The 12,658-nt window shown below is 34.8% G+C and overlaps 2 protein-coding genes across 2 annotated transcripts in view; one reads left to right on the plus strand and one right to left on the minus strand.

Annotated features, from left to right (window-relative positions):
- The first annotated feature begins 882 nt into the window (after positions 1 to 882).
- On the plus strand, positions 883 to 1,726 carry LOC132166459 (uncharacterized). The gene has a single exon (XM_059577276.1). It carries the CDS (start codon positions 1,013 to 1,015, stop codon positions 1,457 to 1,459), a length of 447 nt encoding a protein of 148 aa, XP_059433259.1. The 5' UTR covers positions 883 to 1,012; the 3' UTR covers positions 1,460 to 1,726.
- Positions 1,727 to 2,512: 786 nt separating this feature from the next.
- The window catches only part of LOC132165334 (uncharacterized), a gene marked incomplete in the record, with an annotated part of 15,772 nt that continues 5,626 nt past the window's right edge, over positions 2,513 to 12,658 (minus strand). The window contains 11 exon segments of the mRNA XM_059575855.1: positions 2,513 to 3,441; positions 3,791 to 3,891; positions 4,006 to 4,222; positions 5,300 to 5,387; positions 5,486 to 5,616; positions 6,690 to 6,865; positions 7,355 to 7,419; positions 7,510 to 7,590; positions 8,099 to 8,238; positions 8,388 to 8,474; positions 9,305 to 9,518. Of these exon segments, the coding sequence (XP_059431838.1) occupies positions 2,929 to 3,441; positions 3,791 to 3,891; positions 4,006 to 4,222; positions 5,300 to 5,387; positions 5,486 to 5,616; positions 6,690 to 6,865; positions 7,355 to 7,419; positions 7,510 to 7,590; positions 8,099 to 8,238; positions 8,388 to 8,474; positions 9,305 to 9,518 (1,813 nt within the window).

Below are 12,658 nucleotides of genomic sequence, written 5' to 3' on the forward strand. Positions count from 1 at the left end.
TTTATATATATATATATATATATATATTTTTTTTTTCTTATATCATCCTGCAAATTTAATAAATTATTTATTAGATTTATGTGATTCATTATTGAATTTGTGTAGGGTCCATATAAGTACATAAATCTAATAGTTAATTTACAAGATGAGATGAAATATATATATATATATATATATATATATGAAAACAAATATTAACGTGAATCATTTTTCTATTTAAAGAAAGTAGAGAGTTGAATAGATATTTATGTTGGATATTGTAGTAAAAAATTAGTAGCTAAAATATAAAAAAGTCCTATTTTAAGGAACTAATTAAAATGACTATCATTGCTAAAGATACTCTAAACTCTTAGTTTAACTGCCACCTAGCTATTAGCTTGTGATTATAAAAGCTCTTTTTAACTTTTTAACATTTCTAATGAGTAGGCCTTTGGGGTGTTCACTGGGCTCAAGCCTTTGGGTCTTTGACTCATTTATGGTATTATCATATGCAATTAAAGAAATTTTTTTAAAAAAATTAATTCATTAAATTGACATATGTTTAAAATATATATGCATTTTACAATCATTTTAAATTTTTAGTGCATCTTTAATAAAGCATCTTATTCTCATATATATATATATATATGTCAGTTTAATAAAATAGGGTAAGAAAATGTCTCCATGAAACCCAATTTGTTATTTTAAAAATAAATAAATATAAAATTGTGACTAGTTACATTTGTCTTCTTGTTTGCTTATGACGTGAGTCTTGAGAATTAAATAAGCTGTGATAGGCTATATAACACAGCGTGTGACGGTAGAATTATTTATATACATGGACTGATGGACAGGAACCTTCGTGGAAAACACGTATTTGTGTGTCGCCTTGTCTCATCCCATGATATTTATATTCATGCATTGCAGCCATTGGGAAAGGCAAATAAAAAGGTGAATAGCTAAGGAAGCAATTAATCTCCCAAGAATCGTCAAAATCTATCAGATTGAAGAGTTCGATCGAAGAATCAAGAATATGGGTCGGTCTGAGTCACAGCACGGTTGCAAGAAGCATGGAAACGAGATGCAACTGCCGGGGGTTTGTTCGTCTTGTCTAAGGGAGAGATTGTCGCAGCTCCAGTCTTCTTCATACAGGAACACAATCGGCGGTGGCGGTGGCTACTCTTGTTCTTCTTCTCCTCCTTACTCTGCTGTTAATTCCTCTTCCACCTATGTGTCTCCGATTTACCGCCGGCACCATCGCCGGGCTTCGGAAATGATGGGTTCGATTTCTTTTACGCTAAAAGTTGGTAATGGGCTGAAGAAGAGCAGATCAATTGCTTTTATTACGAGGAAGGAGGAGGTTGCGGGTTGTGGGAAGAAGAAAGGAGGGTTTTGGTCAAAGCTGCTTTGGTCTACAGGGAAGAGAAACAATAAAGATGTTTTGATGCATGGAAGGAGTGCAAGCATGAGGTTCGAGTAATGGGATTTTTTCCGGCCGACAAAAACAAGCTGATCGTGTATATATAAAACATGTTAATCCCTTGTGAAGGCTGAATTTGATTACAGTTTGAATCAAGAGAAACTACTCTGTTTTTTTTTTTTTGGTTTTTGTTCTAATTTTTCATTTTTGTTCTAAATGCCTTCTGGCGTAAGTTTATTCTACTTAGTGGAATGTTGACGCTGAGTATTTTAATTTAGCTTCCACGTAAACACCTGCAGATTATAATGGGAACTCAAATTTTGACTTGGATAAGGCGTGTTTGGTCGTGCAACATTTGTTTTTGATTTTTTTCTTGTACTATGTGGTTGTATACGCAACTGATCTGATTGGATGGGTATCCTTTGTCTCAATCAGCAGTGAGAGTTAGGTCTACAGCCCAACCTGCCCCATTTTATTGCGTTCAGTCACACGCACGTGTCCATCTTTTACATAATTTCCACACCTCCCCAACCTTTGACCACGTTGAGTCACACACATGCACGTGCTCGCCGCCACCGCGTCTGTGTTGCTACCAGCTGTGTTCATATTGTAGAAGAGAGAGGTCAAGACGGGAGAGAGAGAGAGAGAGCTAAATTGAAGTCGGAAAAAAAAAAATCAAAATCAAAATTCTAAGTGGACTTATAAGTTATAACCTCTTGGCTCTTGCGATTCATTGCATTTGGTGAACACAAACGATTTAGGTTTTTTAGGTGTGGCAAATTTAGGCATTGTTTGCGCGTGAGCTAGTACCGTACTAGGTCCCCCCTCAATCCAAAAAAGAAAAAAATTTCACCTCAAAATTAATCTAAACATCTCTACTTTTTATACCACATCAATTATTATTTTTTATTATTATTCAAATAAAAAAAATCACTACAAAATAAATTTTTTGCATTTTTCTATATAAAATTTATTTTTTTATTTTTTTCCCACAAAACATTTTCACTAAAATCAATCAAACACGTATTTCTAAAAAAATGCTACAGTACCAGCCCAGGGCCATTAGCAAACACTGCCTAAGTGTCACGTAAATTAATAAAAAGGCGTACCTCATCGACCAATGTAGCATTATTTTTTCTTCCCATATATGTATCACCAAAATTATGTTCAACTTGAGGAAGTTCAAATGTTACAAGTCCAATATTCCCTCAGCAGGGGAGGCAAATGCACAAGCTGTTTTACAAAAAAAATTCAAATTACAAAATTTCCACCTGTATAAAATTTTCCTTTCTTAAAACATTATCGTACTTACTATCTCCGATTCCTCCAATTAGATGCAGATGACATGTATTCTAGTTTTCAGTATAGCAGTCCATCCTCCCAGGCTTCTGTTAATATTGGAGGATCCAACAGCAAAGAAAATTGTAAGCACAGTGGAATCAGCAGTACCCAGGACCTGTACAACTTCTAGGCACATATAATCCCATTCTATAACAGTAATGTATTCATTTCCTCAACAGATATGGACATTATCTAGTGGCGCCTGAATTATTGATTTCAGTCTCATCTTCATCCTCATCACTAGAACCCCTATTGTCAGCGGATGGCCGTTTCAATCTCTGAAAAATCTCATCAAGAGACTCAGATGAGGAATCGCGAGAGACAAGTTTAGTTTCCTGAATTTGGCGCAAGGGAAGAAATTTTTTGGCCCCAACGTTTGCCTTGAAACTTTGAAAACCTGTCTTCACGTTTGCCCAAGTTGATGCCAAACCGGCAGAAGGCCCACCTGTAGTGTTACCAGAGCGCGCGTTGCCGGCATCAAGCAAGGAGACCTTAGCCGAGGCGATATTCTTCCCTGCTGGCTCCATGTCGGATAATGCTTTTTGTCTGCTCTGTTCTCTGAAAGCAGTATACTTGTTGCTAATGACTTCTTTGCTAGAGCTATATCTACGAGCCTCTTCGTTCAAAGATTTTGAAGGACTTGCACGTATTCCATCATTGACTAAACCAGTTGTCATCTTCATTTCAACAGCAGTTCTCTCCTGTAACATTTTGCTTTCAAGTAAGAAAAGGTACTACAACCCAAATAATCATTTTAGATGAAGAAAAGAAAATCACTATACAATAAATTACGGCATAATTTTTTAAAAAGAATTTCTCCAAGCATAAATGATTGCATGGAAGAACCAAATAAAACCACACATTTTATTTTTTTATTTTATTTCTTTTTTTTGTAAAAAAAAAGGAAAATTAGGAACCTCTAGTTTAGCAAAAATAACATCCAATGATTTTGTACACTAAAGATATTCCAAGTGACGCACAAACAGGCAAACATATTTTAAAATAATGAGGAAAAAGAAAACTTTCATCCTATAAGATGTTTTTACATACCGTGCCATTGCTGCCAGACTCAACATCAGTATTATTGAAATTCCTCGCCAATGGAATAACATGTTCACCAATTTTGCGCCCTTGTTCAAGCCAAGAACGTTCTGAGAAAAAGAGGTCAAGTTACTATGGTACATGCATATAAATATATCAAAATGGTTTTACATATAGGCATTCAAATAGTCCACATCCATATTGATAAGTCATAGCATGTTTACCTTTTTGTAGGATAATTACCCCTGATGGATCAAATCCATCCATATCATCTGCCTCAGTCTGAAATCTAAACCTTTTCAAGCTCCCGAAAAAACTAATCACACGGTCAAAGAAATTGCTGGCAACCAAGAGGGTGTATATAACCATGATAAGGGGATAGATTCTGTTAAACTCATCTCCAAAGAAAGGGACAATTTGATTGATTTTCCCCCCCATTCGCTGCCGTCAGAATTCCATAATACACCAAGAGAAACTAGTCAATTATTAGACAAGGGAAAGAGGGGAAGAATTACTCATGCAGAACCTCAAACGGTTAGTAGTCTGATGGTCCAGCACCCTAAAGACTTAAAAGTCAAAGATTACAAGCAAATAACAAAAATAGGAAACGAACATAACAATAAACTAAATAAGACTTTGAGCTACATAAAATATGATTTGAATTGGATGAAAGAACTCAATGACAAAGTTTGAATTGGATGAAGGAAATCAATGACAAACTGTCTTACATCAAACAGGAAGTGCTCTGAAGATTCATGAGAAACCAAAAGAACTTTTACCATGAACTTGAACACACGAGGGAACCCATTCTTAAATAAACACTGCTTTGCAGAACTTTTATATGACATATACAGAACATTGCCCAGAGAAACCCAAAACTATCTATAACCTTTTTTTTAAATGGTAATAACTCACACGCTCCACCAGAATCAAACCCCCGCGTACTGGGGTGCAACTGTCATTTGACCCAAAGGTAATTGGCATGAGTACCCACAACTTTTCCATAATTTAGTACAAAAAACTCCAAGGCGTCTAAATTGGCTACTGGCTACCCTGGGAATTCCCTGCTACTGCAAACTAGAAATAGAATGGTTCTTTTGGCAAAATTATTGTCAAGGTCAAAACCAATGCCTCACATCAAACTTCTAGGATGAACTTTCATTTTGCCTTTTTATATACATTGATCAATATGTCAATTTACTAAGAAGTATGATCCCATCAACAAAGAAAGGACATGTTTATAAACAAAACTGAGCAGTTTACATGCTTTCTCACAAAAAACATTACAACTCAATCAGATAAAGAAGCAGAAAAGGTAAAACGATTTGTGTAAAATGAAAAACAAGTTTCTTGAAAATCCTATATTAACCTACCGGGAATACTTATGTCTTTTGGTCGGGGGGGACAGCATATATATATATATATATATATATATATATATATATATATATTTCCCTTTCTGCTAGGCTAGACATACATTTTAAAAAAACTGACAACGAAGTGATAAGAGAGAATTACCTTTTCAAATATAGTTTCTTCTTGCTCACCAAGACGAATGAGATTGAGAAAGTTGTACGAAATTGGAGGAGCATACCGAGCAACCATCCTGGAAGATACATTGAAATGGCATATAAGTACATTTTAACAAAAGGTGAATTAAGCATGGTTCAATTTGTGACAATAGAGAGATGACGCAAAACTTACGAGCATATCATGAGCAAGTTAACCGGGCTTGTTTGCCTTGGTGTTAATGAGTAAAACATAAACATTCCAACCTTGAACAAAGAATAATATGTGCAGATGCACATGTACATCAGAGGAACAAAGGCGAAGACCTGGGGAAAAATGGGAGCAATCAATCCATAGTTTCTCTCTATTGATAAGATTTGAACCTAAAAGCTATCCCAGCACTTGACCACTTGAGTCAAGACCCAATGACAAAACAACCAACAAATAACCACCACCAGCAAAGTAGGGGAGAAAAGTAAGAGGCATGTCACACATATCTATCACATAATGCACAAAACAATAGCATGAGATAAAACAATGAACAAGCAAAAGGCATAGTACTCAATTTACATATCCAGCACAAAAGTCCAGTACAGAACAAATTAGCAAGAGCTTTGCGTTGTCATAAATTAACATCAATAGTAAAAGACAATAACAAAAGGAGGATATAGAATAAATAAATGAACCGAAAGCAATTAGATGTGAGCCATGCACTAGCATTTCTCAGTAGTACTTTCTTTAATAAGAAAGTAACTGAATTTGAGCAGAAAATAGAAGGGGCAGACTGAGTGTAAGGGAATATGTTTTGGTAGTACTAAATGAAAGAACATCTCTAAAGAATAAATGTAAAATAGTTGGCAAGCAGAAGTATAATCATTCCAATGTCATAATAATGAAATAAAGCATGAAACCCATCTTTTTGACTTCAAAAACATCTCTAAATATCTAATATCAATTATGACTCATAATAGTTTAAAGAATACTCCATAGTCCATGCATGAAATGGAGGCAAGGGAATGCATCACATGCAAATCATTAGTAATTTCTCAATGTATGTTATTCATTTTGAGTGTGATTTGCATTTATAGTCATTCTTTTTCTGGTAATAAACATTTAACAAAAAACAGCAAGCAAGTGCTTCCATTGAACATATAAGCCAACATATTAAGCCTAAAAATATGAGTGTCCAATAGTCCACATATATGTAGGCTTATACAGAGATGCTCGACACATATAGGTAACTTCAATTGGCATTTTTAATACAATTTGACCACTGGGGTTCCATGATGAAATCAGGGCTAGAGATATTCATTTCAGAAAAAACCATTCACCAATACATACCGAACGCAATATGTCCAGATATTTACAAAAATTTATCTGTTAATACATTATAATCTACCTGCACAAGTGCTTCTTGCTTTCTAACAGAATTTATAAGGATCGAGAAAAGAGAGAGATCAACTCCACTAGGCAGTAAAGTTGCCTCTGCTAAAAGAATCGCAACTGACATGATACCAAGTACAATAGCCAAGAGTTTCTCAAGTTGCTTTCTCAGAATGCACCGCCAAAAAAATTCTGCATAAAAAAATCACCATTATTGTAAAGACTACAATTCAACACCTATAAGCTACTAACTAAATCTTAAATTGGTCCAAACTCATATATTCAAAATATGACAGAAATGATAAATGAAATAAGAAAAATTATTCAGCTCAACTCAACAAGGCCAAATATGCCTCCAAAAAAAGCACGCAATGAGATGACATCAAGATGATAAAAAAGAATATATATCCACACACACGCAGGCAAGCATACATATGCAGCACAAGTCTGTGAAGTGCTTTCAACAAAGTCAATCCTTGCTTAAAAAGCAGCAAACTAGAGCAGAACGTAGAGCATTGTTTTCATATCATTATCTCCCTTTAGGAGAAGAGAGGATTTATAAACTAAATAGCCAGGTCCCCCATTAAACAATGCACACAAAAAAAGTAAACCAACCAACTGGAGTTCATACAGGTCCATAAAATTCAACGAAACAAACTAATTGATATAAATGATGTTTACCGATGTTATCAATGAGGGACCCTATTTTGCCAGCTTTAGCAGGTCTAAGGGTTGAAACATACTTCCTGAAATAAAGAATATAAACTTTTATGGCCATGATCAAACAACCTGGAACATATATTGGAACAGAATGTAAAGAGTAATCAGGAACAAACCATCCTGTCGCAGCACGACGTTCGTAATTTTTGACAGTATCCTCCAGTTCAAGGGCGTTCATGATGTAGGCCATGTACTCACTGCAAATTAAACAGTAAATTAGATGCAGTAGAGGCTAACGACTGAAGTATAGACATGGCCAAAGGACAATTATCATGCACTCTTCCAAAAACATGCGGGCACAGAATATTGCTTGAACCATGAGGACGGTTGTTTTTTACAAGTATATTCATTAGAGAATGCCTACTGGATGTAAAAGAACATTCAGAAGTGTCCAAAGAGGACCACCTTTTATAATAGAAATTAGAAATAAAAGAATTAAGATCAGATTCAAAAATGCTGCCTTAAAGTTCTTATAGAGTAAAAGGTGATGTCTCGATCTTGGGAAAAAAAATTCTTTTTTGATAAATAGGTGTTGGGACGATGAAAATCAATCTACAAAGATAAAAAAAATAAATTAAAAAATTAAAAAAAAATTAAAAAATTAAAAAAAAAAAAAAAAAAAAAGGGAAGAAGAAGAAGAAGATGACAAGGTTAGGATAAAGGCAGGTAAAGTATATATAAAATTCAGCTAATCAATCAGTTTACCTTCTATAGCGGTAATACTCCTCTCGAGCTCGTCGAAGATGACGTCTAAGTGTTGCCATTGATTTCTCATCTGTATCATAGTCCATGTCATTTTCCCCTAACCGTCCACCTTGTGGTTTGAATGATGGATCTTCCTTAAACTGGGAAATTGAAATATATGACACAAAATATTACAAAGAAAACATTGTTGATCCTAGTGGAGGTTCAAATATGGGTATCTCGTGGCGTGCACGGGGGAGGGAGGATGGGTGGGTGCAACGACAACAAATCCAAGAAAAAACAAGGATACCATTTGAGTTAACATATTGTCAATAACGTCCATGTAGGGCCTCAAAGGATCCCGCTTTGACATCTGATTGGATGTGGCTTGAGCAACCTATCAAAGCAAACCATAAATTTTAAAAAATAAAATGATGAAAAATAGAACTAAAAATTCTTTTATTAATTCAGTTGGATAAAAACAATCAAGCTCAGTGCCATGAACTACATTTTCCATCCTTGGCAGAGCAAAAACAAAATACAGGTGTCTTTTTCACCTTTGGAAAAGATGAGGTGGTATGATTACTACAGAACAGTTCTGATTGTCATCCTAATATGCAAGATGTTTGGAAAGATGACCACATTCCATGCAATAAATGTTGGTAGAACAAAATCTCTTAGTAAAGTAAAGGAGGAAACATCACAATACAACAATCAAGGGACAAGAAGTCTTTCAAGAATGAAAGAACAAAACTTTGCACACCAGTCTATATGTCTCCTAATTTTACTTCAACTTATTGTTAACTTAGCAATAAAGGATAAACACATATTGCCCACAGTTTTGAAACTTAATACAAACTCTGATTAGGAGAGTTTCATAAGATGGTTCTACTTCAAAAATGGGTTGGAATCATAAAATATGGTTATTGCCAACCCAAGGTATACTAATCAAAGCCTATGAAATCATATACAAGCTGCAAGATCCGCTTTGTCTACAGATTCAAGATAAACTGAGTGTAGATACAACATGTATTGAAAATTATAAAATAGATGTCATCACAACATTGGATTATACATGTAGTTAGAATAACTGATCACAAAAACTATTAATAAAACACCTTCACTGTGATTTTATATGAGAATTCGTAGCAAGAGAAAAGGGAAGAAATATGCTATTACTACTTCTTCTTTTTTGGGGGGAGAAGTGTTGGGTTTAAAGAGCCTTACTACAATAGCATTTGAAAGTTCTTTATGAGCGTCATCAAGTTTAACAGCCATTTTGGCAATCTTATGAGAGAGAACTTTTTGACGAGTAGTCCAGTCGGCATTCCTCCAAATGCTTTTGGGAATTTCGCTCAAGCCAAAGCCAAGAAGAAATGCACCTGTAACAAGTCCAAAAGTATTCGAGCAAGCCATGGCTAAGCCCAAAACACCTCCACTCCTGTCAATAAGAGCGTTGAGCAAGAAATGAGAACATCACTACTGGACTGAACGATAATTTTTTTTTCTAATATAAAATACTAACCACACTAGCTTGCTTGAAAACCATTCTTGTCATGTCAAAAAAAAAAAAATGAAGAAGGTAGGTAAATAGTTAAATGTTACCACCAAAATTTGATTTAAATAATGATTTTTGGCTACCATCAAACTAAATGCTCACATTTTATTTCTTTTTCTTTTTAATTATTCGAGAAGGGGTGTGGGCAAAGGTGTTACTTTCAAAACCTTTATTCTTAGGTCTAGTTTTCTAGATCATGACCACATCTAATCACCATTTATAATAATTATTTCGCATCATTTACCAAGTCCATTTTTAGATTTTTACTTACTTCATTCGAACTACATTGATACACTGTTATATTATGATAAGTAATCGAGACATCACAAAATAATTGATACACTGTTATATTAATGAGAAGAGAGACCACGAGGAATTATCACAACGGTAATTGAAGCGAAACACAAAGCTGTGAAATAGAAAGGGAAAAATAAACACATCTATCACTGAAGTGGCATGCAACCTCCACATTACATTAAAGTGACTGCTCTTTCTGCAAAGGCACACACAATTTAGAGGTGTACAACTCCTTATAAGTATTGGATAATAAGCATAGCAACAATCTTTTATTTACCATAATTTTAGCTTCCATTAGGAGAAACCCAACCAACTAGTAGATGCGGAGAACTCACTCTCTCCCTAACATGAACAGATATGTTGAGTTGTACCCCATCTACGTGTATTATTTTCTAAAGAATTTGCCCGATGTACATATCATTTTATGTCAAATCCATTATCTGACACACGGCGGATTTATGTCCTTTAATGTCTTTGTTCCTTTCTAAAGAAGTTCCCATATATAAATATGAATTATTTCATATCAAAAACTCATCACCATGCCTGTAACTAAAATGTTTCTGGACACAGGGGCTCATAACAAAATCACACAACGGTTTTTATTTTTATAATTTTGGATAAACAACTCAAAAAGATGTCAAACCATTTGAAGTTAATATAAGAATCGAGATTAATGACTTGCTATAAGTTGTAGGCACCTATAAGGCAAATAAAAGACCATATGAAAAGAATCTATAACCCAAACTAAAAAGACAAATCAGCTATAAGAGAGTGAGGAACAAACCAGTTCTTCTCAAAATTAACTCCAACAAGAATAAGTCCAAAGAGGCCGATAGATCCCACAACTAAATAAAAAATGAAGTTAACATGCAGGCTAGTCTTCAATCTTTCTGGCACAGTGAAGTCTCCAGCATCTTCAAAACCCTGAATAAGGGGCACCACAGCCCTGTTTAGAGATAAAATAACTTAATATATGAGGAAAAGTAAATCTCTCTGCTGTAAAGGCATTTAGAAGCATCTGTAAACTGATTTAGGCCATCTTATGCATTCAAAGTTGTAACAATGGGCAAATAACCATATATTGCACAACTTCTTTTTTTATGAGTAAATCATTCTCAGGACACATTAAAGATCCAAGATGGCCCACTTCAACATATGTGAGAGTTTTTTACAGTAATTGTCCCACTTCAGCTGTGATAGACATTGTGCTTCGGGAGCTTAAGATTGCATTAAGGAGATAACAATGTAAATATTGGTAGTGCATGTAATGGCACAAAAAATATAGGGAAAATACACTCTCCCCATTTTCAACCACCACCCACTCCCAGGTAATGTCCTCCTTCTAAACTTCAAAAAGTTCCAATGTTCCCTCCCAATCTACCATGCCCTTTCATTTACCCGCTTCGTTAGGATTTTGTGTTAAATCCTATCAGAGGTGGGGTCACGCACAATTCATGTAACCTTTTTTTGACACAAACACACCATTATACCCCCTCTGAGATGTGTGGAGATACAATTATACCCTTAGATTAAAAAGATTTTAAAAGAAACATACACACACAAATGCACTGGCCATGGAGGTGGTGTGGGTCTGGCCATGGGTCTTGTGGTGACCCACCACGGCCAGTTGTGGGTCTCCTTTTTTTAAAAAAATATTTATATGAAGGGGTATTATTGTCATTATCTTTGGTAATGTGTATCACACGACACACATGATCCATTTTTCCATCTAATTTAACGAAAAAACCTAACAAAAGGAGTTAAGGGGTAAGCGTGGTTTCCTGAAATATATATACACACACTCAAAAAAGGAAAATTGCATATAGAAACATTGAATGAGTATTTCAATAATGCTATTCAGAAAAAATTAATTATTTGGGTTATAAAGATGAAAAATATAAATTAACCCAACGGGGCTAGTTCAACTATACTTAGTTATATACTTGCTTCTGTCTTGATACATGATAAGGTAAATGGTCCAATAGCTTAAAATATGATTCCAAATAGACGATACTTATCAAAAAAAAAAATGATTCCAGATAGACGATGTAGACTACAAAACAGTTCCACAATTTTCAGCATAATGACCTATTAAAGTACATATAAGAAAGTCTATGTATGTATGTGTGGCATACCAAGTAAGTAAGAACGTACTCCAATATGACCAGGTCCAAAAGAAAGAAATTCCTCCGTTCTGGTTCTGATGCATCGTCTGTACATGTAATAATCCGCAACATTAATAAAACCAGATAACATGCATAAAACAAAAAATAAATAAATAAATACAATACAAAGCAAGAAACTTCAGAACATCATGATTCCTGTTCAAGAACCACTCGGAAAATAAGCATACATTCCCAAAAACACAAACAAACCATCCTATTTTTGAGGAAGAAGGAAGGTGTACAAATACGGACACCACATTATGTCAAAAGAGTCGCGCAAAATATAAGATTGCAAAAAAATTTACATCAAGTTATGCTATCACAAGTATATACTAGCCCATATTAAATGATTTAGGGTAAACTGACAACAGTACCCAATCTGTAGCAGGTTGATATAGAGTCACACAAAGATTCACATCAAGTTGTAGAATCATGAGCTTTCACTGGCCCATATGAAACGAATTGGGGAAAAATTATATAAGTAATTGGCCCAAGGGGAGGGGGAATAGTACTTCTATAGCTGGTTGAAATGTTAAATTGTCTAAAGATTATATATTCTAA

This window comes from Corylus avellana, chromosome ca11 (assembly GCF_901000735.1).
Source record: "Corylus avellana chromosome ca11, CavTom2PMs-1.0".
NCBI classification, from domain to species: Eukaryota; Viridiplantae; Streptophyta; class Magnoliopsida; order Fagales; family Betulaceae; genus Corylus; species Corylus avellana.

Excerpts from the sequence above, each read along its gene's own strand:
- LOC132166459 (XM_059577276.1), top strand. The coding sequence starts at position 1,013 with ATGGGTCGGTCTGAGTCACAGCACGGTTGCAAGAAGCATGGAAACGAG.